At 57.6% G+C, this 26,512-nt stretch overlaps 1 protein-coding gene across 5 annotated transcripts in view; it reads left to right on the top strand.

The window, feature by feature from the left end:
- The window catches only part of INPP5A (inositol polyphosphate-5-phosphatase A), a 177,274-nt gene that overhangs the window by 106,007 nt on the left and 44,755 nt on the right, over positions 1–26,512 (top strand). For 4 of the 5 annotated variants that reach the window (XM_061182786.1, XM_061182863.1, XM_061182966.1 and 1 more), the window contains exons 5-8: positions 9,294–9,357; positions 17,161–17,264; positions 23,129–23,181; positions 24,594–24,713. In XM_061182786.1, the coding sequence (XP_061038769.1) occupies positions 9,294–9,357; positions 17,161–17,264; positions 23,129–23,181; positions 24,594–24,713 (341 nt within the window). The remainder of the gene's footprint in view (positions 1–9,293; positions 9,358–17,160; positions 17,265–23,128; positions 23,182–24,593; positions 24,714–26,512) is intronic. The other variant, XM_061182935.1, reaches the window with a different exon arrangement.

Raw genomic sequence — 26,512 nt, 5'->3', positions numbered from 1 at the left:
GAAAAGACGGGGTCCCTCCCAAGGGGCAGCGGTGACGCTGACGGCCGCCTTCCCAGCCGAGGCCGCGTCCCAGAAGGAAGCTGCCGGCATAGGATCCCGGATCCACAGAATACCTTCAGGATGGAAGGTGAAATTGACGTTTTTATTCAAATGAAACCAAAAAGGATTTGTCACCAGCAGACCCACCCAAGGGGCGATAAATCCTGAAGGGCATTCTTCTTGCGGAAGGAAAAGGACCCCAGGTGGAAAGTAGAGGCAGAAGGACCAAGAGCAGTGAGCAAGTGTGGGGCGAACGTGGTGGGGAAAGAGCGCCTGCAGTTTAGACGCAGGGTTGAAACTCACCAGCACCAGCACCAGCAGGCGGTGGTGTTTCCGTGGAATCAGTGTCCGCAGGACCCTGCCGTGTTGACAAAGGGCTGTGAGGCTTGAGCGGCTGGGGTCCCTGTGAGCCATGCCCTTTGCAGATGCTGCTGTTTTAGCGTTTCTGTGGGCTCAGGACTGGGTTAAATTATTTGAAACAGAAGTAGATGGCAGTTTCCCAATATAATTGAAGTTTAAAAATCAATTAAACCTCTTTCATAGCATTTTATATGCCCAGGCTTTTCTGATGGCAGAAGGTAGTGTGTAGACAGCGTGCATCCGTGTTGGCTGGCTCTTAAAGTGCATTTTACTTTACTTAATCCTACATCCATAATGCTCATAGCCTATTTCTCCAGAACATTTGTAGGAATGAAATTGTAATTGAAAAGCTAATGATTTTTAGAAGACAAAAGATGAGAGTCAGAGCTGTTTTAATAATTATGATGCAAACTCTCTACATAATTTAATTGGCATAAAAGTTTATTGATTTACTTTGGTAATCATTTAGACATGGAAGTATGGCAACAAATTTCATAATTAAAACGAGTTATTTTAAGTCTGATATTTTTCTTTGCTCATTATCAAAACTTCCCATTTGCAAGGTATTATTATTGAAAATAACATTCATACTGCAAAGGAATCTCATTTTGAGACGAAATACTTAGGTGATGTAAAGTTAAAGATGGTTTGGGGGTGCTTGCCGAGGGACTCGGGGTCTGCGGCATTTCTCACCGTTGCCTTGGAGGTTGATGGGCCCACAGCGTGAATTCTGTCTCGTGGACGGATTTACTTTCCCACCTGCTGCCAGGCGTCAGCTCCTGGAACTTGTTAAATCAGGCGAAGTCAGTAGCATTTCCCTTTTGAAAAGGAAGGTCCAAGATACTGCCTTGAACAAAAGCGAGTGATTCTGTGGGGGGAGGAGGGTGTCGGGTCGTGGACGGGGGCATCTGAGAGCGTCTCCCAGGTGCTGGGCGGGTCCGGGGCCCCCACGAGTCCCTGCCCTTGGTGAGCAGCCGCTGCCTGGGCTCCTCGGCTGCGGGATCCTGCCAGAATTGCTTCCACGTCACCACTGCCCCGAGCTGTGGGCTCCGGGCTCGGTGCCCAGCCCCGTGCACTCAGTGTGCCGGCGGGTCAGGCCCTGTGGCCATGCCCCCTCAAGACCACCCCCAGGACGCCTCCTGCCCTTGTCCTGTCCTCTTCCCTGACTGTGCCTGGTCGCCGCTGACCATTCCTGGTCCCCACTGACCCCCTGTTCCCATGACCTCCTTGTATCCCCATGACCACCCCCATGTCCCCACTGACCTCCCCATGTCCTTGCTGACCCCCCATGTCCCTGCTGACCTCCCCATGTCCCTGCTGACCCCCCCGTGACCTTACTGGCCTCCCCGTGCCCCCGCTGACCCGCCATGTCCCTGCTGACGGCCCCCTGTCCCCTGCCCTTTGCACTGGCTCTTGTCCCTCCTGAGGGGTTCTCCACACACCAACCACCCCATTTACATCTGGGCCCAAACGTCTGTCCTGGACTCCGGGCCTGATGTCCCCCTGAGGTGTCTTAGGGCCATTTCAGCCCCAGTTTGTCCAAAGCTGGACGCCTTCCCTCCCGAACCCTCCCCGTCTCAGGCGATGGCAGAGCCCACCTCCAGCTGCCTGGGCAGAACCCCGGCTCCACCTGTTCTGTCAGGACGTCCTGGGGATGGTGCCCCCCGCTCAGAAGCTGACCGTCCCTCCGAGGCCCCCGTCACCGCCCCACGCCCCGCGCCGCCCTCAGGCTCTCAGGCCAGACTTCGTGCTGCCTGAACGCGGTCGAGATGGTGTGGACGGTTTGCGGGGTGGGTGGGTTCTCTGGGAGGGCTGTCCTGGGTCCGAGGTCGCCGTGCGCAGGTTGGGGTGGGACCAGCGTCCTTGCAGCGCGGGGCCATGGCGATGTGCCCTCCCCGCAGCCCGCCTGCGAGGCCGTCTGGTGACACGCCAGCCCTCTTCACGCGGCGACTGGAAGGGGTTAGCAGCATGTCAGCCTGGTGGGGTTTGTCGCGGGCCAGGGGACGCGGAGCGGCCGTCGCCGCGGTTTGCCCCCCGTCAGGACAGTAGTGCCTGCACTGGGTACTGGGCAGCCCAACGGGGGACAGCACAGCCCGGCTGTGACAGGGCTCAGCGCCCGGGGCACAGCATGCCAGCCGCCCTGCTGCACGCTTTGTAAAATGCTTTTTAATTCAGCAACGGAATATCATTAACTTCGTAAGTGGATGAATACAGTGGCCAACCGATTTGATTAACTTCTGATGCCGCAGTCGGCGGGAGACCAAATGACATTACGCCGTCCCTGGCGCAGGCGGGCTGCCTGGAGTGGGGCTGCAGGGTCAGCGGGGGTCTGGGGGCGTCCTTCCGCGTTTAGCCCACAGGCTGACGTGGAGAGTCAGTCAGTTCCAGTTTGAGGTCGCAGAGCTGCTCGGAGAAGCAGCAACACCTAAACGCAGCGTCCCCGCAGCCGCCTTCTGGTGACGTGGGCTGACACGGCCAGTCGTGCCTCCTTGGCCAGTTAGGCTGCCCGTCCGAGAGTTTATTATACGGAGAAGATCAATGAAGCTCTGCACTGATGGAAGCAAGAGCCTTGTTTCATTTATTATTGTTTATAATCTAATGAATGTTATAGTAACTTTGCTTTGATTTATTACTCAATCTATTAAATTGTTTAAAAACCCGGAGTCTTGGGGCTTACTCTTGTGAAACGGTTGTTCCCCTTATTGGTGAAAGTGCGTTATTTTTCACAGTCAGGCTCAGCTTCTTGGAGGCGCTGGAGGCTGCGTGTTAGGTTGTCCTTTGAAATCTGCGCATTGGCTCCAGAGCCGCGGACCCGTCTCTCATCGGGGTGCCCTGCGCCTCTGCAACTCTCTCGTCTGACCGGTGGATTCCTGCCATGTGCCAGGCCTTGTGCTGGGGACTCAGAGGTGACCAGACCACCCTCAAGGAGCTCCCTCCACTCCCGGTAAAGAAGGGAATAAGCACACAGCCAGAGTGGGCAGCACCGCAGAAGGACAGGGCTCTGCAGGGCTGCAGTCCGGGAGGGCTGCTCAGAGGAGGCAGCATTTCCATGGAAACCTGCGGCCTCAGGGCTCTATTTCCATGGAAATCTGTGGCCTCAGGCTCTCGTGAGAAGAAGCTGGCATAGCAGGTAACGCCTTGATGACGGCAGAACTTGGCCATCTCCAGGCCTGGAAGGGCTAGTGTGGCCAGAGCTTTGTGAGCTGGGCGGGCTTGTCGTGAGGAAGGCTGACTGGAGAGCAGAGGGCCACAGGGCCAGACTTCTGGTGGCCCTGGCAGCAGGTGGGGGAGAGGCGGGGAAGCAGTGGAGGAAGCAGGGGTCCCACCTGGTCGGGGGCAGGGGAGGTTAGAGACACGTTTCTGTGATCGTGGAGTTCACGCGGGGAGTGGACGTTTGGGGGGGACGTGGTGGTGGAGAAGCAGCGGGAGGCGTCCAGAGAGAACGAGGTTTCCAGTGGGAGCAGGAGGGGGACCGACGCCGTAATGTCCTGAGTCGGAGAGGCTGGACTTTTACGGGAAGTCCGCGTGGGGACTGAGTGCCCTGCACCTGAGGCTGGCCTCCGGGGCGGGCGCTGCATGGTGAGCTGGAGGCTGCTGCCACGTGGAGCTGGGGAAGAGACCCCGGGGAGGCCGAGAGTGGTGTCCTGACACCGGAAATGAAGGCCTGTGCAGGAGGACAGGTCGGTGACAGGAGGACAGGTCCCGTGTTGCCGGGGAGCTGAGGGTCCCAGAAAGTCTCCTTCGGATTTGCAGCTGGGCCGTCACGAAGACTTGGCTTAGTGATGTCACCGGGTGGTGAGGACAGAGAAAAGGTTGGGAACAGGCAAAACCCTGGACACGGCACCGCAGACAGGATCCAGCGAGCTGTAAACCTGTGCATTGTGATCAAGCCAGGCCGGTGCCAAGAGTGCAAGGCTGGCTTAACATTTTAAAATCTCTTAAAGCAATTCACTGCTTTAACTAACCAGAAACCAGACCTCAATATGGTTAAAGATATATCATGTTTATGGGCAGAAAGACTGAGTATCACAAAGATGTCAGCTGTCCCCAAGTCAATCTGTGTTTGTAATCCTATCCCCAGCAGGATGTTTTGGGTGTAATTTGGCAGTTGTTCTGGAGTTTTATATGCAAGTATAAAGGTCCAAAAATCACAAAAGCAATTGTGAAGAAAAGCAAAATGGGGCATTTATTTATGCTGCTAAATATCAAGACTTATTATAAAGCTAAACTAGGAAAAAGTGCTATTAGACCAATGGAACAGAAATGAGAGCCCAGAGAACAGATCCCCAAGCGGATGGAAATGTGGTAAATGAGTCGTCACATACGTAATGGGGAAACCAGCAGTATGGAATTCCATATGGAATGAAGTAACGCTAGATCTCACCTTGCGCCATTCCCACGAATAAGTCCCTGTTATTGTAAAAACCTAAATGGGAAAGAAACAACCTTACACGTTTTACATGGAATATTGAGACTCATTGTGGGGTCAGACTAGGGAACTGTTTCCAAACAAGACGTAAAGACGAAACCATAAAGGACTATGTCGGCTAATTTGACTACCTTAAAAATAAAGGCTTTCATTTCATGAAAGATACCATAAAAATTGACTAGGTAAGCCACAGAGAGTGGGGGAATTCTTTGTAATGCAAGTAGTAGACAAGGGAAATAGAAAATAAGCAAAGGATAAGAATAAGGTGTTCACAGGAGAAACCCAAGTTTCCACTCCTCTTAAAAAGAGGTGCTCAGCTGCGCTAGTCTAAGGAAAACGCAAATAAGACAACAGTGATGTGTGATTTCACCCCAGTCGGCTGGCAGAGATCTAGGTGTGCCGGCACCAGGTCCTGGCAAGGGTGTGGGGCAGCAGGCACTGCTGGGCGCCATGTAGAAACCTGCGTAGAAGATGCCCATCCACCGTGACCCAGAAACCCTGGCCGCATGTCACATACACACACGCACATTTAATACACACGGGTGTGTATCTCTCCCATGTGCTCAAGGACACCGTGCAATGTTCGTTTCAGTGTTGGTTCTAATAGTGAAAACATTGGAAGCAGTCTTCATGTCCAACAGCAAAACTGGATAAATAACTTGCAGTATTATTGTATATTGAATCTTGTAGCATTAAAAATAAGCTAATGTTACATGTTGCAACATCAAACGTTTCTAAAATAGAACTTTGAATGCAAAATAAAACAAGTTCCTTAGCCAAAGCAATCTTGAGGAAAAGAAACGGAGCTGGAGGGATCAGACTCCCTGACTTAAGACTATACTACAAAGCTACAGTCATCAAAACAAGTTCCTGAGGAGGGAGTAGGTACGATGGCGCAGATAAAGTTGGTGAAGGCTCTGAGCCCTTCCAGGGGTGCCTTTGACACTCAGGATGGCAGCCACCTCTGGGGGGACAGTTGTGTTGGGAGTGTCCAGCATAGCGGACACCTTGGAAGTCCCCACACAACCTAAGGCCTTTCTAGAGCAGTGACACCCCGTGTGCACCTGCTTATCGCCCTGCTCCCCCCATAACCCCCATGCTGAGTTTTGTGCCGATCACTTTATTCCTTCGTTCTGTTTAAACGCACTCTTTTGATTGTGTTTCTGTTATCTTGGCACCATGCCCCGTGAAGTTTCAGGAACTTTCCTCTTTCTCAACATTGCGAAGCCCCTGTGTGGTTTTCCGTGTGATTTGCTTGTTCTCCTTGCTAGTGCTCCACTGTAGGACTGGATCACGTGTATCTGTCTGCACGTTGTTAGGCATTTGGTTGCTGGGTTTGTTGGTGTTTCTGGCAGTGCCGCCTGCCTTCCCGTGCGTGTGTCCTGAGAGCCCCGGCTTCTGAGAGAGAGCTCTGTGTGTGTGTTTATGCACGGCTTCCCTTGGGTGTAAACTAGCTGTGAGGCCGTGGAGCTGTCCGTCTCCCCATGGCTGTGTGCTCAGAGCTTGCGGGTCCCCCGTGTTACGAGAGACTCACAGCCAGCGTGGGTCCACATCACAGCCTCTCGTGTCCTGAACTTTGTTCTCCGAGGGTGGAGATGTTTGCATCTGATCCTGACTGGAATGTCAGTGCTGAGCTGAGCACAGCTGCTTCCCTGACGCCACAGCGCGTGTGCACATGCAGGGCCGTACCTCATTTGGGGGCGCTGTCTGCTCCCCGGGATAGAGCAGGTGACGTGTCAGGGGTTCATCATAATCTGCAAACCAAGGGGCCTTTCCAGCCGTGAGTCATTCACACCCATTGATTCTAACGTAGAGCAGCTCACGTTCTGTGGTTTGCTGCAGACTTGAGGATTGGTTATCAGCAGTGTCTTAGGAAGTTTTTATCCTCTTCTCAGATGCATTTATTTTATTTTTTTTAAAAATGACACGTTGAAAATGCTGTATCTGTAGAAACAACGTAGTGCAGTGCCTTCCTGGAGGAGCTGTGTTGCACTTAAAGGCAGTTGGCCCTCCTGATGGGCAGATTCCCCGGCCCTGGGCTGTGTGTGGCCCCCTGGCACGCCCTCTCCTGTCCTAGAATGCGGCAGCTGGCTTCTCGGGGAGCCCCTGCCTGCGGGATGGCGGGGGGTGTTCCCTGGGACTTCGAGGAGGGCAGCTCCCTTCTGCAGGCACCCTGGGAGCTGAGACCCGGCCTTCCTGCCCCCACGGTGCCCTCAGAGGCACAGTTAGAGCCTGGGGTCGTGTGCGAGAAGCACGTGTATGGTTTCCTCTTTCACTGTATCTGGAGAAGAAAATTTCGCTCCTGTGCCCCTTCCTGCTCAGGCGATTTGACTTGAGGGTTCGGAACTGTCTGAAAGCCAACTGGATGCGGGGGCCGAGGGCTAACCTGTACCTGGGCCGCTAACGTCGGCGCAGAAATGATCAGTTAATGAATGTCTGATCTGTTTGCAAATAAAAGGTGGAGGGGTGTTTCCAAGGAGTAGCTTTTGCCTGTGAGTCCCCGGGCCGCGGCGGGTGGGCGGCGGCTCCGTCCGTGGTGCCCTCTGCAGAGCCACGCTTCGCCGACGTCTGCGGATGCGTGGCTTCCTGACCAGCATGGGGGCCGTCTGCCTGCGGCCCCGTCCCGTGCCCTGGCTCTGTGTATCTGCAGAGCGGCCTGCGGCTTTCAGAGCTCAGCTCCCGCAGGCAAACGAGCGCCCAGGCGTGGCCTGTGGTCCCGTTAGCCGTTAGCTGACCCGCTACAGGCAGGGGACTGGCTTCGCAGCCCTGCAGACCCTCGAGGATCCGGTGGAGCCCGGCAGGTGGGACCAGGAGCCACACGGGCCGGATCCGGCCCGCACCCGGCACCCTTTCAGAGCCCTGTTGCGAGAACTCTGGCCTTGGGTCCCCGTAGCCGTGGGGCGAGGCTGCCCCTGAGGCCATCCTGCTGCCAGAGGTCAGGGCGCCCGCCCTGTGTCTGCTGCTCCGGGGACACAGTAGCGGCTGGACTGCATTTCGCTAATGGAGAATTAATAAGCACTCGTGACAGTCAGGTTTATAAATATGTAAAAAGTATTTTAATTGTTTCTAGCAAAGCAGGCAAGGAGTCAATACTCTGAGACGTGACGAACACACTGCTGACAGGTGCGGGGTCAGAGGACCCGCGAGCCGGCGTCCGTCGGCAGGCTGCTTCCTGCCCCCTGTCCTCACAGCCTGTGACAAATGGGCCCTGAACTGTATCGATGGAGTCGGTCAGACGTTGAAAAAGTTGAGTTGAACTTTGACTTGAAATATTCATTAGAGCTAATTATGGATTTTCTGACTCTATGAGTTACAGCTCTGTACCTGCATTGGCAATTTATTTTCCATTTATTTATTGTAAACTTCTTAATGTTATGTTAGCTTTATCACATCCAATGAGGCAATAGTTCAAATCTTTGCAATTGCGTTATTTACTTACGCTTTTTCTGAGTGCTTTCTTTACCCAAGCAAACGGGAAGATATCCGTTCACTCATGGGTGTGGTCCTGCAGCTTTCCAGGGTCCAGTGCTGCCCACGTCCCTCTTCTTGGAGGGGCCTTGACTGTCCGCGGTCAGAACAGAGAGCGGAGGCTGGTCCTCGGGTGTGTGCGCCAAGGTGCCCAGCTCCTCTCGGAGAGGATTCGGGGCAGAGACCTGATGGGTGAGTCAGGCAAGCAGCACGCGCGCTCCGTTTATTTTGTGCCTGCGCCGTGGGGAGCCTGTCGGCACTGACCGCGTGCCTGAGTCCCCGTCACACACATGGATACACACGAAAAAGATGTGTAACTACACACGCACATACACACGCAGTTAAGTCTGAATCCCAGGTAAACAAGTGACTTTTGGCACCAGATGCCCCATCCCCACCCCAGCCCGGTCGCTGCACTTTGGCCTTTCCCTGAGGGGGGCGAGCAGGACCGGCCTCATCGCCCAGAACAGCTCCTGGCACCCGGTGGGCGCTCCGTGGCTGCTTGCGCTGTTGATCGTGGATGGGCTGGGCTGGTGGCTCCGGAGGCTCTGAGGTTGCAGCTCAGTCCTGAAGGACGAGCCGGTGAACGGGGAGGGATTGGACCGGGCGGCGGGCGGCTGGCCTGCCGAGGGGCAGGGGGCGCCACGGCGAGGCTGTGCTGACCAGAACGGAGCCGTGTCCTGCACTCAGGAGCCATCCCACTCTGCCCCGACCCTCGCCCGCTGGACCGCTGGACCCTGCAGCAGATGGGAGGCGGGGCGCGGGGGGGCGGGTGCGTCCACAGGGGAGATGCCCCCTCGGGGTTGGCTAGCGGCCGGCGCTCCTGGCGTCCTGGGTCGGGAAGTGTCTGCGGCTGACTGTTTAGTTTGGGGGCTGTGATTGGGCTGCAGTGAGCTGAGCTCTTTTTCTCACCCACAGAGCTTCTTAGTCACCGCTCAGGACTGCTTTAGAAACGCTCCCGTGCTGGCCTCACTCCATTTCTCTGTTTGCTCTACAGGCACTAGGAAGCTTTTACTTTCTTCACGAATCCTTAAAAAACATCTCCCAGTTTGACTTTAAAGGTAAGACTCCATGCGTGCTCTGCTGTCTTCTGGGATTCTCCGTCTTGGTGGACCCCCGACCCCCTGCCCGCTAGCCTGGCTTCTCCTGGTCTCTCCCACCCAGTGTTCCTGCGAGAGCACCGCATGGTCTGGGTTTGATCGAGGGGTTTGCGCAGTCACTAAGCAGGGAATCGTGAGGACACCTGCTTTCTGGCTTCTCTGAGGCCGAGGTGGCCGGCCTGTGCTGGGCGGCTTCCCCCTCCCCGTCCCGCCCCGCCCGCGGCCATCCCAGCCTGTTACCGCACCTCTGCCACCCCTCACGGCTCTGGCGGGTGACTCTAGCTTTCCTATAATACAGTTAAGAGGAGAGGGGAGTGTTTTGTATCTGTGTTCCTGCCGAACGTGAGAAAGTAAAAAAAATGAAAAACACAACTGGAGGATAGCATATTTCAGGGAAAAATGGGCGAGAGCATATGTTTGTGGCAGAGCAGAAAACGTAGCCCCGTGTTCAATGGGTAGACACTGTGTGCCTGTACTGAGAAGAGTCACCCAAGATGCTCATGACACGAGGGCGTGCGAGCCTGTCCCCTGATCTGAGGAGTTGCCGTCCCTGCTCCATTCAGTGTGCGGGATGCGTGTGCATTTATCATCCCCCCAGGGTTGTCTCTTCATGTTACATGTAAATCCGTCTGAGCTCCACTTGGGCTGTTGAGCCGGATCACATTAATCTGAGATGCCTCCCAAGGTGTGATAACTGGGGGAGCGGCTGATTATGTCGGTTTGTTCAGATTCATTATCACCACTCACTCGGGAGACGGATCGCACTCACCAAGTTGGGAAGCAGTGATTCCATCAGCGTTGAGAACAGGGTCCCAGCCAGCAGGTGATTGTTCACCGGCCCCGTGGCCTGAGCTTTCTCTGCGCTTGAGACGCAGCGTCTGCCTTTCCTGCCGAGGAGCTTGGAGCGGCCCAGCAGAGCTGGCGGGAGCCGGGGCTGGGGCTGCTCTTCCCACGACCCTAGCAGACACTGGACGCCGAGTGTCCTGTCCTTGGACCGCAGGGCTGTGAGCAGAGGGGCCGTGCGGACACGGCGGCTCCAGACGAAGCTGAAACAGAGCAGGTTGCGCTTCTAATAAACCTGCACCTCAAGCTCCACAGGTGCCACGTCTGTTGAACTTTTCCTTTTTCCAAGTACCCATTTGCAGACGTATTTTATTACTAAATCAAACTCGTCCTAAAGTACCTGGCTAGCCCACAGTTTATTTACAGCTGTACCTTCGATGTACATTTGACTCTAGCAAAACCTCCACGTTGTCAGTGACAAGAACCATGATGAAACGGGCAGCGGCCACGCCCTGAGCAGGCGAGCCTGGCGGGAGGCTGTGTCGAGTCTGAAAACACCACTGGGCGCGGCGTGGCAGGTGTTGCTGCCGACCGATCCACAGCACGGGCGAGGCTGGGGTCTCGGGCAGGCGTGGGCTGCCGACTCCCTCTCCGCAGCCCCGGCTCTTTGAGGCTCGCACTTCTGCCTGGAATTGAACTACAGCCAAAGCCATCCAGGTTTGTGAAGTTTGAATCAACTTTTGAAAAGAAACAGCCGGAATTTTAACAAATATGTTCCTACTTAGAAACTTGAGATGAAAAGGGATGAAAGGGACTCCAGTTTCCGCTCCAGCACGTGATGAGCTTGGAAGCTGTCACTCAATCCTCACGCGAGACAATCCAAACAAGCTGAAAATAGATGATTCTTCTTAGGTCCCTCAGAGGAGCAAGGTCACAGGGCAAACTGCTGCCCCCCAAACCAGGGAGACAGACAGACGGGCCCAGAGAGTCAGAGCCCACTGAGCAGAGAGCACCGCACGGTCAGGACACTAAGAGAGGCCGAGCGCGGGCAGCTGGCGGGGGAAGCGCATCCAGGCTCAGGGCCTACACTGTTGTGGGCTTTACCTCCTGGAAGCTAACCGGGTTCTCACGCCGAAGATCAAAGAAAAATCCCCATTTCTGGCAGGGGAGGGGAAAGTAGCTATTGTGAAATATGCCCAGACAACTCTGTTCTTCTTAAAGGCCTGCCCTCAGGGAAACCCAGAGCCCAGCCCACTGGGGTCTGATCAGGGCCTAACCAACGGGGGAGGAAGATAGACGACTGCAGCCTCCTCTAGCCTTCCTGTGCAACCTGAGAAAACAAGAAGAAGAACAAATTAAATCCAAAATAAGCAGAAGAAAAGAAATAATAAATGGAGCATACATCAATGAAATTGAAAACAGACACTCAGTAGAGAAAATTAATGAAACCAAAAGCTGGTTCTTTGAAAAGATGAATAAACTTGGTAAACCTTTAGCCAGGCTAACCAAGAAAAAAAGAGGACACAAATTACGAGTATTAGAAATGAGAAAGGGGTCATCAGTACTGATCCTATGGACATTAAAAGGATGATAAAGGTATATTGTGAACAAGTCTATGCCTATAGATTTGATAACTTAGATGGCCCACTTCTTTGAAAGATACGATCCACCAAAACTCATTCAAGGAGGACTAGATAGTATGCATGGGCCTTTGTCTATTAAAAGGAATTCAGTCAATAATTAATAACCTTCTAAAAGCATCAGGCCCAGATGGTTTCCCTGGTGAATTCCACCAAACATTTAAGGAAGAAATTATACCAATTCTCTACAATCTCGCCCAGAAAATAAAGGCAGAGGGAAAACTTCCTAATTCATTCTATGAGGCCAGCATTACCCTAATAACAAAACTAGATAAAGGTATTACAAAAAAGGAAAACTGTAGGCCAGTATCTCTCATGAACAGGAAATGCAAATTCCTCAATATAATATTAGCAACTCAAAACTAACAATGTATAAGAAAAATTATACACTATGACCAATTCAGATTTATCCCAGGTATGCAAGCCCGATTCAACATCCAAAAAATCAATTAATGTAATCCATCACATCAATAGGCTAAAGAAGAAAATCACATGATTATATCAATAGATGTAGAAAAAGCATTTGATAAAATCCAACACCCATTTATAATAAAAACTCTCAGCAAACTAGGAATAGAGGAGATCTTCCTCAACTCAATAAAGAACATCTACAGAGATTCTACACTAACATCAAAATTAATGGTGAGAAACTAGATACTTTTACCCTAAGGTCAGTAACAAGGAGGGGGTGTCCACTCTCACCATTTCTCTTCAACATCATACTGGAAATCTTGGCTAATACAATAAGACAAAAAAAAAAAAGGATATTAAAGGCTTATTGATGGGAAGGGGCTGTCTTAGTTCTTAGGTGACATGTTTACATAGAAAATCCCAAGGAACCAACAACAACAACAGTAGCAACAAAAACTGGTACCAATAAGCAAGGTTGCAGGATACGAGGTTAATAAGCGTAAGTCAGTGGCTTTCCTCGATACCAGCATTGAACAGGTAGAATTTGAAATTAAAAACACAATATCATTTACCTTAGCACACATACAAAAAGAAGTACTTAGGAATAAATCTGACAAAATATGTATAATATCTACATGAGGAAAACTACAGAATCTGATTGAAGGAATCAAAAAAGACCCAAATAAGTGGAGAGATAGTTCATGTTCATGGATAGGAAGACTCAGTATTGTCAAGTTCTTCCCAACTTGATCCATAGATTCAACACAAGCTCATTCAAAATCCCAGCAAGTTATTTTGTGGATATTGACAAACTGATTCTAAAGTTTATACGGAGAGGCAAAAGACCCAGAATAGCCAACACAATATTGAAGAAGAAGAACAAAGTCGGAGGACTGACACTACTCAACTTCAAGACTTTCTATAAAGTTACAGTAATCAAGACAGTGTGGTGCTGGTAAAAGAAGAGACAGATAGATCAGTGGAACAGAAGAGAGAGCCCAGAAATGGACCCACACAAATACAGTCAACTGATCTTTGACACATGAGCAAAGGTAACAAAACAGAGCAAAGATACTCTTCTCAACAAATGGTGCTGGAACCTGCTGGACATCCACACACAAAAAAAGGAATCTAGTCACAGACCTTACACTTTCACAAAAACTTAAAATGGATCATAGACCTAAATGTAAAATGTAAAACTATAAAACTCCTAGACGATAACTTAGGAGAAAATGTAGGTGAACCTTGGGTTCAGTGATGACTTTTTAGATGCAACACCAAAAGCATGATCCATGAAAGAAATAATTTTAAGTTGGACTTTACTAAAGTGAAAAACTTACATTCTGCAAAAGACACTGTTAAGAGAATGAGAAGACAAGCCAGAGATGGGAGAAAATATTTGCAAAAGACACATCTGATAAAGGACTGTTATCCAACATATACAAAGAGCTCTTAAGACTCAACAATAAGAAAGCAACCCAATTTAAAAGTGAGCTAAAGATTTGAAAGACATCTCATCCAGGAAGATATACAAATAGCAAATAAACATATGATGAGAAGATATTCAACATCGTATGTCACCAGGGAAATGCAAATTAAAACAACAATTAAAACCACTACACACCTATGAGAATGGCTAAAATCTGAAAACTTGACAACACCGTGCTAGCAAGGACGTGGAGCAACAGGAGCTCTCACTCATTGCTGGTGGGAATGCAGAATGGTCCAGCCACTTTGGAAGACAGGTTGGCAATTTCTTGCAAAGCTAGACATACTCTTACACATCCCTTGGCATTTACCCAAATGAGTTGAAAACTAATGTCCACACAAAAACCTTTACAGCAATGTTTATAACAACTTTATTCGTAATTATCAAAAACTGGAAGTAACCAGAATCTGTCCTTCATAGATGAACAAATACACAAGCTGTGGTCCAGAGACAATGGAATATTATTCAGCAGTAAAACAGAATGAGCTATCAAGATACAAAAGCTCATGGAGGAACCTTTTAGGAGGAACCTAAAATGTGTGTTCCTGACGACAGGCAGCCCACTGGAGGAGGCCGCCTGCAGTATGTGGCCAGCGACTGAGGAAACGATGGAGACAGTGAAAGCATGGCTGGTTGACAGGCGCTGGGGGAGGGAGGGATGGACAGGTGGAGCACGGGGGCTTAGGGCCGTGGAAGGGCTCTGCGTGCCATTGCAGCAGTGGATACGTGGCGGCGTGCGTTTGTCAGGACCCCTAGCGCGTGCGAGCCCACCAACACGAGATGTTGGGAAGCTGTTCGGGGGGGAGGGTGGGAACTCTCCACTTGCAGCTCAGTTTTTGTAACCCCCAAACTGCTCTAAAAATACAGTCTCAATTTTAAGGAAGAGGCCTCCTCCCCCCCACCCCTCCCCAGTCTCCTTCTCTTTCCTCAAGGGAACTGGGGTTTCATCTCAGCAGAACTCCCTGCTGCTGCAGCCCCTGCCCTGTCCTCATTTCCAAGAGCCTGCAGGTGGCTGCCCATGCCTCAGGGCTGGTCCTGCACCTGTGCCCGCCTGGCTCACCGAGGGCTGGTGCGTCTGCCCTGTGGACATCCATCCGTCCTGAGGATGTCCGTTTGGGGGGGCGTCCACCCCTCTGCAGCTCATGAACCGATGCCCGCAGTGGGCTGTTTTGGTGATTCAGCCTTTGCTACGAGGATCCCCATCCTGAACAGACCTTTAGAAAGAACTTTCTTTATTCTCAGGTCCAGGCGATACTCGGGCCGTGGCGGTTAGCAAAGGGGCGTAGGAAGGAGGGATAAATAACCCCCTGCAGGGCGCCCAGACGGTGGGCCCGCATGGCCCCAGCAGCAACTCGGCGCCTCCCAGGGACGAGCCCGGATGTCCGGAGGAGGGGCGTCCCTAGGACCCGGTAGAGGCTGGCCGCTGCCAGGGGCTGGACCTCCGCCCGGCCCTCACCCTCCTCAGAGGCCTCGCGGGAGCCCAGGGCCACCCCTCGCTCCTCCATCAGGCTCAGCTCCGCCCTGCTCCGGGGCTCCCCTGACCGCCCCCCAGGTGACACCCTCCCGTTCTCCACACTCGGCCGCCGTGCTTCCGGGTCTGAGCGGCCTCCCTCCTCCTTCCCACTGCCTCAGGCTCATCAGCAAGACCCGGCTCTGGCCTCTGGGCGGCCACACTCGGGGAGTATCCACGTCCCGTGTCCTAATCCACGTCCATCTCCCCGCCTCACGCCCAGGCCCACTCGCCGGGTCGTGTCTGCGTCCCATGTCCGCGTCCTCAGCTTCTGGCCGGGCCCCACGGCACTAAGTGGATGTCCTGGTGCCCACTGGTGCAGGGAGGGCCCAGGAGGGGAGTTCGAGACCCGGGCGGGGTGGAGGGAGGGGCAAGGCGGGTGGGTCCACACCACAGGCTGCAGCCGCCTGAGAGCCTGGCGCCCCGGGCGGTCTGTGTGGGACAGGCCTGCCGTCAGCAGGAGTGGTCAGCTGCCCCGCTCCGGGGCCGGGGTGGCCCGTCCGCCTCATGAAGGGGAGCTGGACGCGACGTGCCGGTGACGGCAGGTGTGCCTCGCAGACAGCACTTCCCCCCCCACCCCCCGCCACCCTGACGCCGGCTGTGCGGGGTGAGGTTTGATAAACGCTATCCTTCCACGGAGATGGATGGGTGGTTACAGTAAGTGCCTCCTGTGATTAACACACTTCTGCGTCATTTCCCACCGCAGGTGGGTGTTGTGAGCGGGTCGTGGCTTCGTGCCTTGTTTGTTTACACCGGCCTGTGCCCACCTTCCCAGGCACCAGCCTCCTGGCTCGTGGGTTCGCCTGCGTTTCCGCCGATGGGCAACCCCGGGGGTGGGAGGGTAGCCTCAGAGCCAGCTGCACCTGTCGTCTGAGGCTCGTCTCCGTGGTTTGGGAGCCAGGTCAGAGGAGCAGTGGGTACAGCGCAGCTCCGCCCTGGGGGAGGGGTCCACGTCACGTGCTGTCTGTGTGTCAGTGGGCCCGTGGGGGCAGGCGGCCCAGAGACTGCAGGCGGGGCTGCCCGTGGGACGCGGAGCAGGGCCTCCACAGACACTCTGACGGGACGGCTTGTCCTTCGTCCCAAACACCAGGGATCTCCACACACCCCAGGACCCTCACCCCAGTGTCCTGGCCCGGGAGCAGGGGACAGGTGATGCTCCGGCAGCCGGTGGGGGCAGTCTGGCGACCGCCTGGGCTTGGATCTCCCCGTGGCGGTCTCGGCAGGCCCCCCCGCTGCCTGGGCTCTCTGCCGGCATCTCGTGGTGAGGCTGACAGCCTTCGCACCCACCAGACAAGTAAGAGTTTGAGGAATAGACACATTTGTGCATTAATCCCCACGGTGGTCTCTGAAAAGGAACGATCCCAGGTCTGGGTGTAAAAGGACCAGACCAGGCCCTGTGTGCGGGGCGTCAGCCAGATGCGGGGAGAGCCCACGGGACACTGGACGGGGCGGGTGGCCAGGGAGCGCTGGCCCAGAGTGCCCGGCCATCTTTCCTTTCCCCCGTCTCACGTAAGGACTCCCCTTCCCTGGTTATGAGTGATGTTGGCTGGATGCAAGGAGGAAATCGATGTTATTAAATAAATTCATCTTAAGTGTGAGTGGACGGTAACTCCACAGCCCTTTTAAATACAGTCGCAGTTTGCTCAGAGGATGCCAATTAGCCCCTGTAAATCTGCAGGCTGGGAGCTCGGAGCGGGTAGTGAAGCCCAGTGTCAGATTCCAGGTCCAGGGATGGGAATGCATGAGCCACGGCGTCCCCGGGAGCAGCTGCCCTGCCTGGGGTCGTGACCCTCGTCGGGTCTGCCTTCCGGGGCCTCCCTCGCCTCCAAGGCACTGCCCGGATGGGACGCGGGACCCCACGTGGCCCTGAGCTGGGGGGAGGGGGCGAAGAGCTGAAGTTACCCCCGGGTTCTTCTTCTGATCTTTCCTAGCCAAGAAGTATAAAAAAGTCACTGGTAAGGAGATCTACTCAGACACGCTGGAGAGCACGCCCATGCTGGAAAAAGAGAAGTTCCCGCAGGACTACTTCCCCGAGGTACGTTGGGGCCCCGCCGGCCACACTCGTACTAGTGCGTTTACTTTCAGGTGGACTTTAGGACATGAACTCTTCATACTTCACAGTGGGGATCCCCGGCTGCCGTCATGCTCCAGTATTCTGTCCTTCTGGGAGGTTCTAAAACCCACGTGGGTTCATCTGGGTGGTCTTAGATGAGGGCTGGGAGAGTCCGTGGTGTTTATCGTTACGTCGGCAGGTAAATTTTCCAATCATCATCGTTTCCAGGCAAAGGAACCTTCCCCCAGAGAGGTAGAAACACGGTAATCTGTTCATCTGGGGCCTGGGGTGTGCCAGGGGCCTCCCAGCAAACCTGAGTGTGAGCAGGTCGATCTGGCCAGTGATGCAACCCGACCAGAGAGCTCGGGCGTGCTGGGACGGTGGCACTCGGGGGGCTCTCCCCATCCCCAGGCTGCTGAGTGAGCCCCCGGCTCTTCCCCGGGTAAAGCCTTGGGTGTGGCCAGAGAGGCGCAGCCGCGCGCTCGGAGCCGGGTGTCCCCACCCTGTGCGCTTCAGCAGAGGGAGGGGCAGGATTACTTCTCACCCTCTGCTCAGACACAATCAGAAAGCGTGGATGCGTTTCCTCTGGGTTTCAGTGCATTTTTGTGTAGTTTTGTTATTTTTACGTGGCCGCTACGCTGCACACATAATTTTGGATTCTGGTATTTTTAGTGAGTACTATCATGACCAGCGTTTTTGGAGTCTCGTGACCTGTGTGGTCCACGTGCTGATCCAGACTGGATCACCTTCCCTTTCGGGGCCTGTTGACTCGCAGTAGGAAGTGACCCGTGACTGAAGCATTCGGGGGTGAGACTGAGAGCCGGGCGGCCCCTCCTCACAGCTGTGTTTCCACACGGCCCCCGAACCCCCACGGAGCAGGTCTGCTTGGCCGAGGATTGCCCACCGTGGCTCTGCGGAGCCGCCCCTCCTGCGGCACTGGGAGCTGATTTCAGCAAGGCCGCAGCTTTATTAACTCACTTTATGACCCGATCCTGCAGTGGAGGAAAGGTAGCCGCCGCCTTGAAGGATGGGCCGCGTCCCCGGCCAAGGACGCGGTGTCAGGGGCCCGCCTCCCGCCCCGCCCGCCGCTGCCCCTGCCCCTCGGCACTGCTCCCCTCTGCTCTGCCTCCAAGGTTGGAGGAGGGTGTGGCTGGAAAGCTCCGGAAGCTTTCGTTCTCAGCCTCCCATGAGTGCGGCCGAGCCCGTGAGTGCTGCAGTCCTCCCGGGACGTTGGCCAGTGGATGTGTCCAGCAGGAGGCCGACCCAAGGTTCCCCGGATCAGGGCGAGGGCTGAGAAGTCGGTTTCAGAGTCCGTCAGTGCCGGTCTCCTGGCCCATCCCGATCCAGACTCACCCTCGCTCCGCTGCAGGCAGCACGGGAGCCAGCACTGGCCCTGGCCTGAGAGCAACCAGGGACCCCGGTGAAAACGGTGCAAGCTGCGGGGAGGCCGGGGGCGGGGCCTGCAGCACCACAGATAGGGTCTCGGCCTCTTCCCCCACGCGGGCACCTTAAAAGCAGGAGAGCCAGCTTACAGAGGCCCGCTGGGCACAGCCCTGAACGGGCCAAGGACGAGGCTCTGGCATTTCAGCCGCTTCTCTGCAGGAGGGACCCCTGATGCCCCTGCTGATGTCCAGGGTCCACGCACCTGGCAGAGAAGGCAGGGCCGCTGGGGACGGCCACGAAGCCAGCCTCGCCCAGATCAGCGCAGGGGCCGGGTAGCTGGCGGGCAGTGCTGGGCCCAGGGCTGCGTGGGGCTGGGCGGGGAGCATTTGGGGCAGCCCTCTGAGCAGTGAAGTATCTTTGCAGCTCTCCTCTCTAACTGCCACTGAAGTCCTGAGCCGCGGCAGGTGCCAAGGCGAGCCCGTGGCCCGTGACTGGCAGGCGGGCCTCTGCTCTTCCCGGACCCGCCCGTGCCCTCGAGGCGCTACTCCCCCAGGCCGCTGCCCACCCAGGGGACGCCTGGTGCCTGGGATGGACTTCCCACTCCGCACCCCCCGCCAAGGACTGGGACGCACCTGGGTGACCTGGCTCGAGGTGGACGCCCAGCGTGCAGCCCCCGTCACCCCAGGGACTCGCTCAGCCCACAGCTATCCCTCATCCTCTCGTCACTTGCCGATGAATCCAGAATTCGGGGTCCTCTCACTTCACCTGTGCCCTCGGAGCTGGGCTCACCGGAGGCTCCCAGCATCTGTCGTCCGGGAGCTGTGATGCTCCCGAAGAGGAGGCTTCTGTGACAGTCACCGTGTCCTCCTGGGTGGGCAGAGGGGGCCCCACTGCTTCCTCTGGAGAAGGTGTCCGGCACCTGGGCGGGAGCCTCTGCGTTCCCAGCTTGCCCGCTGCCCCCCGCCCCTGCGGCTCTGGCCTCCATCCCTCCCTGGACCGCGGCCTCCTTCTGAGGGGCTCCCTGCCCCCCCGGCCCTCAGGCTCTGCCCTGCGTGGACTCCCTCCCCAGACCATGGCGTGTCTGGGGGTCTCCCCGCATCTCTCTTCCCTCCAGGGCCCGGGCGGCTGTGAAGCTTGGGCTGAGGTTGACCTGTGGGTGGGGGAGGGGCAGGTGTGGGGACCTCAGCTGTGGTTCCCACCTCCCTGCACACTCCGTGCGCTGTGCCCTCCGAGGTGCTGGCCGGTGCCAGCTGGGGGGGGCTGAGCCCTCCTCAGACCCAACTCCAGGCGGCCTCACTGTCATCCGCAGGCAGAGGGGGAGTGCGTCTCTGGGGGGAGGAGGTCGGGGGGTCTCTGGGTAGACCCCGATGTCTCGACTAGAGCGGCGTGTTGCAGGGACAAGGTGACCCCTGCCCCGGGGTGCTGGCCTTCCTGGGGGCCCCGTTCTGCTCCGCGGAATTGCCTGAGTGTGCGGTCCGCTGGGTCTCACGACGTATGAGTTTTCAGGGCTTGTTCATTTTCCTCTCATCTCGATAAGTTAACAGAAGGAAAATCTTATTGAGAAGAACACAAATGCTTCTGATGTTTCTGTCAACTGCGTGGAATTTCTCAGGTGTAAGGAACTCCAGGACCGTTGATGGGCTCACGTGTCCTACTAGAAGCCTCTGCCCGGCGTGCGTCAGGCCAGCAGGCTTCCGGGCAGGGCCGCGGTGCCCAGGAGGCTGCACTGTGGCTGCTCCCCTCCTGCTGGGCCTGCAGGCCAGGCCTTTAGCTTTATTGGAACACGTTTTGGGGGAGGGAATTAGTTTAAGACTGATTTCTCTTTCTTTTATTACCGTCACTTAAGGGTAATCTAAACGTAATTACCATGATGGAGGCATGATGCAATTCCAAATAATTACAACCCACTGCATATAAAACCGACAGAACTTGCCCTGGTGGCTTGTGGGCGCTCTTGGCTCGACGCGAATTCCACATGCTGCCTCTGGGGGAAGCACTCCAGACAACGTGAGACCATTTTTAAAAAGCAGGTCTGTGTAGTCAGTCGGGGCCGAGGCATTTTTTTCCTCTTGCCCGTAGTGAGAAATTGGTTGTTACCATACATCACAGGGACTGCTCCAAGCTCTTATGAAAGATGAATTAATTTCACTAATGCTCTGAAGCGGGCCTTTCACGGGGAGGCTGGGTGGTGATAACCTTCCCACAGACTCCCTTTTCTCACCGTGATTTATGCCGTCTTTTAGTAGATGAAACCGCCTGTATTCGCCATCCATCTACTGGTAAAGGAATCCTATTAACAGGGCATCTGAGCAGAGACTTAATATTGTCAGGTGAACGATGTGGCAGTACCCCCCCCGCCCCCCCCCACCCCGGCCCAGGCGTGACATGGTTCCCACTCCAGTGTGAGAGCCTCTCTGAGAACCGGGGTGGGCACCCCAGCCACTGCCGTCCCGTCTACCGTCGCCTGGAGCCTTCGGTGGCTTGAGAAGGCAGCCGATGACCAGTGAGCCTGGGAGCGTGCACTGGGCTGGGCAGAGGCAGAGGAGGCCCAGCCCCGCCCGCATGCACCCTGCCTCTGTTTGCAACGAGCATCTGCATCCGGAAGCTTCTGTGCTGGAGGCCCCAGCCTCCCTACATGTGTGCTGACCGCAGGCTGCCCAGCTGGCTGCTCCCAGGGAACCGGCCCAGACCCTGGTCCCGCTTCCGGAGGCTCGCCCTGAGCCCAGGAGTCAGGCCGCCCTGTGCTGCGGCTCCTGGTTTCCGAGTGTGCACGAGGGCACCAGGGTGGCGGCGCCCGCTTCCCACTCTCTGCAGGAGGACGTGGCTCCAGGCGGAAGACAAGTCGCTGGTTCTCCCGGAGAGGCCGAGGGGGGGCGGGGCGCCCTCGACAGCCAGTGCGCGTGGCGACCCCCTCCCACTCCTGCTGCGGCAGTGGGAGAAGGCGACGGACCTTCGGGTGGATTTGACCGGGCCCACGTCCGGCCTGGCTCCCCTGTGGCCTGCCCCAGCGGGTGACCACTTGCCATGTGACCTTGGGTGCGATTCTCAACCTCGAGGGCTCCTGGGTCCCGCAGGCGCTGCGCTGAACAGTGGGCTGGATTCTGAACCAGACGTGGTCAGAGAGAGGGTCAGTGAATCAGCGGTCCGGGTGAGGACTCGTCCGGACCCAAGGCCGTGGTGACCTTGCGAGAGCAGTCTGGGCAGCGGGTGGGGTTAGGAGCCCACGGGGCGCCGAACAGAGCGGAAGAGAGAGGAGCCGCTCGTGACGGCCGGCTGTCGGGGGAGTAGAAACAAACGGGACGGTGGTTAGGGAGGCGCGTGGAGAGCGCTTTAGCCGCTGAACCGTCTGCGCTAAGTAAAGAAACGCGTGGCTGACCTGGGCCCCTGCTTCCCTGGACACGGCCGTCAGGAGGCAGTGCTTTTCGCCGCGTTGGTCTCTGGGTCCCACTCGGTTACCATCTCCGGGACCACATGGTCTCCGCCCTCTGCCCCCGCCTGTCACCACGGCACAGCCCCACACGCCCCCCGCCCGAGGACCAGCCCCTGTGCTCCGGGGACGCTTGACACGCTGCCCTGGGATGTGGGCGGAGGGTCCCGGAGAAGACAGACGTTCCCTCCAGCACCCTGACGTTTGCCACCAGGGATTCAGGAAGGTCCCCAGTGCCTCCTGGGGACTCGCAAGGGGTGCCAGGCAGAGCCCCACTCCCAAAACTGCTCAGGCCGTGGAGCTGCCCTGTGCTGTGTGGCCATTTAAGTGAAAGTTGATTATGACACCGTCACACGCGGCCCCCGACACGGAACGTCCTTCGTCACAGAGCGGCCGCTGAGCAGCCCGGCTGCATCCCGCCCTCCTCCCCGCCCAGCGTGAGCCCCAGGGGACGAGGTGGCCGCTGACGCTGGACGGGGCAGGTGCCACCCCAGCTGCGGGACAGCAGGACGGGTGGTGGCTCAGCGAGGCTTCTCCCAGCTTCTCCAGCAGAAGTTCTTTTCTTTGAGGGGGGTTGGTGGAGAAGTAAAGATGGGGTTTCTGTGCTCTGACCCCCCGTCTGCCTCCCGGGCTCCCACACAGCTCTCTCGCGGCCATGACGCCACAGGCCCCGAGCCCGCTAGTGGCGGCCTCTCCACGCAGACCGCGCAGCTTCCTTCCGGCTCAGTCACGTCCTGTCACCCGCCAGGCCTGCCAGCCGCGTAGGAGGTCTTGCTGGAGCCGCCGCGCGGGGCCCCTGAACTTGGCCAAGGGCATCCTCCTGTCCACTGGGGCTCCCCACGGCCTGGCCGGCCGAGCCCCTGCAGCCTCCTCCAGTCTGGGGGATGGTGGTGGTCATGCCTCGTGGTGCCCTCCCTGCCCGCGGCCAGTGTGGAGCCCGTGTGGTCCCACTTTTCTCGGCGCCCCGACTGCCTGTGAGCCAGGCGTGCCCTCCTCCCCGCTCACTGCTGACCAGTGTGACCTGTTTGTTTTTCAGTGCAAGTGGTCGAGGAAAGGCTTCATCCGGACGAGGTGGTGCCTTGCGGACTGGTACGTCCACCGTGGTCCCCTGCGTCCCAAGACGCTCCCCCTTTAGTACTGGACACAAGCGGTGCGGGGGGCACTTCCGTCTAAGGCTGCCCGACCTGACCCGACCCTCTACTCTTTGACCCTTTTTGTTCTGGCGACTCCGTGTGACACAGAGCGTGGTTGCCGGGCCCATGACTCTGGTGTCCCAGCACTCACTCCCACCCGCCTCCCCGTCCCGTGGGTGCCCTGGCAGCCCCTCCCCATGGTGGCCCCCTGCTGCTGCGTCCAGCAGCGGGTCCTGCTTCCCTGACGTGCGCTCGGCCACCTGGGGTTGGGCCCGGGGGACTGAGGGCCGCGGTCTGCACTGCGAGGTCCTGGGGTTGGGGTGTCTCCCTGGGGAGAGGCCCGACCTGCCACTAGCTGACCGCTTGTTCAGGCCAAGGCTGCAGCCCATCCTCCAGAGCCGCGCCCCCGTCAGGTGCCAGCGTCAGCCAGTGACCGCAGCCCCCCTGCTATTTCCACGCGGGCCCCTCCTTGGGGCCACGCAGGTCAGGGCGTTCCCTGGGGCCAGGGGAGCTGAGACAGCCGCAGCCTTCGTGACCTGACCCCCCAACTCCTGCCCTTGCCCTCAGTCCCACGGGTCCCCCCGGTGCAGCGTGAGAGGGGCACGGGGTGGCCACCTGGGGTCAGTGGGTCCTCATGAGGCCATAGGAGAGAATTCGAGCTCTTTATCTGGAATTTGGGGCCCGGTGGTCCCAGCTCTGCAGATGGCCCCCCGCCTCCCTGTGCGGCAGACAGGCTGCAGCGATGCCCCAGGGCTCCCTGGGCACGAGAGGCTGACGGGCCAAACCCGCCTCGCCACGTCCCTGCAGAAGCCCAGGCGACACTGGGCTGCCAGGGTTTCCCCAAGGGTTTTCCAAGGGCTGTGAGCTTGGGGCTTCTTCTGGAGAGTGAAATGAATCCCTTAGTGACCCCCGTGGCACGGGGACCCCATGGTGAACACTGAGCGGCACTGGGGGCTTCGGGCTGTAGCACCAGCTGCCCGCGGAGGGAGCTGAGCCCTGGGGAGGGGCCTTGTCCCCTCCCCCTCCTCCCTGTCCCCCCTCCCCCCTCCCCGTTGTCCCTTCCCTGGCCTCCCTCCCCCTCCCCCCGCCCCCCGTTCTGAGGAAAGTTCCTGGGATCCTGTGTAGGTCCCTTTCTTCCGAGAAACAGCTCCCTTTTCCGTGGGCCGAGCACCCGCGTCCGTGTGGGGACTTGACTGTGTGAGGACTCCAGGTCTCGTGTGTCCTCTCTGACCCCACCTCGGAGGAGGACGCGCCTGGGCAGCGTGGGTGCACCTGCCCTGAGGAGCCGCGCGGGGTGGCATGGGGGTGCCACGCAGGTGGCCCGGCAGCCCCAGCCCTCCTGCGAGCTTCCTGTCTCTATCCCCGCAGTGCCTTTGACCTGGTGAACATCCATCTTTTCCACGATGCTTCCAACCTGGTTGCCTGGGAGACCAGCCCTTCTGTGTACTCGGGGATCCGGCACAAGGCCCTGGGCTACGTGCTCGACAGGTAGGTGCTGAGGGGGGCCTCCCCCCGCCCACCTCCGCGGAGGGTCGCGGCTTGCTCTTTAAGCCAGTATTTCCTAGTTAGCTTTTTCCTATTTACCAAAAATACGAAACTTGCCGATGTCGACCCAGGGATAATGCACAAAGCCCAACCCCTGCCCCAAGGCTCCCGCTGCCCCGTCCAGACGCGCTGGACGGTGGGTGGCCTCACTTTCTTTTCCGTCTGGGGGGGAAGATGAGCCACGGCAGACGGAGGTCTCCTTTGGCCTGGGGTCCCGCTGGCCGCGGGCTGAGTCTTCCCAGACTCTGGCCCACCCGCCGGGCTCCGGCTCTAGGCCCCTTGGAGAGGCTGGCTGGGCAGGTCTGCCCTGCCCGGCCGAGCGCCGCCTCCCGCACTGCTCTGCCCCAGCTTCCCGGCCCGGCTGCGGGCCCCTGGCCAGAGGGGAGGCAGCCTCAGTGGTCGTCAGAGTGTGTGAGCTTCTCCCGTCGCCTGCCCAGGCTCCCAGCACCCCCTCCGACCGCCCCGACCCCGTCACAGCTGGTTTTCAGGACCCTCCCCCCGGGCCCTCTGGGGCCCTCCATCTGTCTGCGATGGTCTCATGTGACCTTTCACGGGGTCACCGCTGATGGGCTGTCATCTGGGAAAGAAAGGGAGCCCCTCACACCCGATTAACAGGCTGTGTTTGGCCCTGATTTGCCGGAGCACGTCCAGCGGCCGAGTCCTCAGCTGGAGGCCTCTCCCGCCAGCGCCCGTGCCCTAAGTGGGGCCTTTGGTCCGCTTGGGCTTGGGGCGGGGTCTCAGATTCCCCAGGACCTCGCCAGCCTGCCCGGACCACGAGTTGTGCCTGTTCCTTCTGTGCACTTGCTCGGCCGAGACGCGCCCTGGACGGAGCCAGAAGGCCAGGAGCCTGTCCCGGTGCCGCCGTTCAGCGGGGCGAGACAGTGGCCGCCAGTTCGCCTCCGGGCTGCCGGAGACCAGGCCCCTTGCCCCATCCGAGGCCCCCACGTGGGGGACACGGGGGTCTGCTTGCCCTCACCCTGTCCGCAGCCAGGCGCCAGCATCGCCCAGTCTGTGCTGAGGCCCCGGGCTGTCCGCCCTCGTGGCACCGGCCCGACGCGCACGGTGCCTTGGTTCAGGAGGAGGCCCAGGGGCGCATGCGGTCACATAAGACTTGGGAGCAGCCCTCCTGGGAGGGGTCACCTCGCAGCGGCCAGACCGGCCCCCCGGGGCTGCTCGGCTGGGGCGCGGCTGGGGCCCTGCGGTGCCCGGGCCCTCTCTGGGGCCTCCTTCGCGGCCGGAGCCGGCCGGATGGGGAATGAGCTGGGCTTGGTGGCTGTGGTCAGGTCGTCAGACGGATGGCCTGAGGATGTGTCACTGCCCCAGACCGCCTGTGCTCTGCGGCCCCCGGGAAAGCGGCCTCTGGGTTTCGGGCCCTTCCCCGGCTCTGCGTTCCCATGGAGGGCTTCTGTGGGGCGCTCAGCCAGCCACATCCGGACCTCCACCGCGCGGGGCCGGGCCGCCCGCACAAAGGGCCGCTCTGTCGGCGGTGAATGACGGGCCGCCCTTTCATCGGGGATGCTAACCTTTTGGCAGCCACCAGCAGACCGCATTCTCTCTGCCGATTGGGAGGACAATGCCATGCTGGCCCTTTGAATGGACGCTGCCACCAACAGTTTCCCATTCAGGGCGTTGGGAACCTCTGGGAACATTGTCTGCGGCCGGCGTGGACGCAGGGAAACAGTGCGGGGTCCGAGGGGAGCCCGCCTTCCTGGCTTAATCTCCCTGTAAAGCCTCGCAGGCTC

Source organism: Eubalaena glacialis, chromosome 1 (assembly GCF_028564815.1).
Source record: "Eubalaena glacialis isolate mEubGla1 chromosome 1, mEubGla1.1.hap2.+ XY, whole genome shotgun sequence".
Lineage (NCBI taxonomy): Eukaryota > Metazoa > Chordata > Mammalia > Artiodactyla > Balaenidae > Eubalaena > Eubalaena glacialis.
The sequence above is the reverse complement of the archived record's forward strand: the minus strand, read 5'-3'. Positions and strand labels throughout refer to the sequence as shown.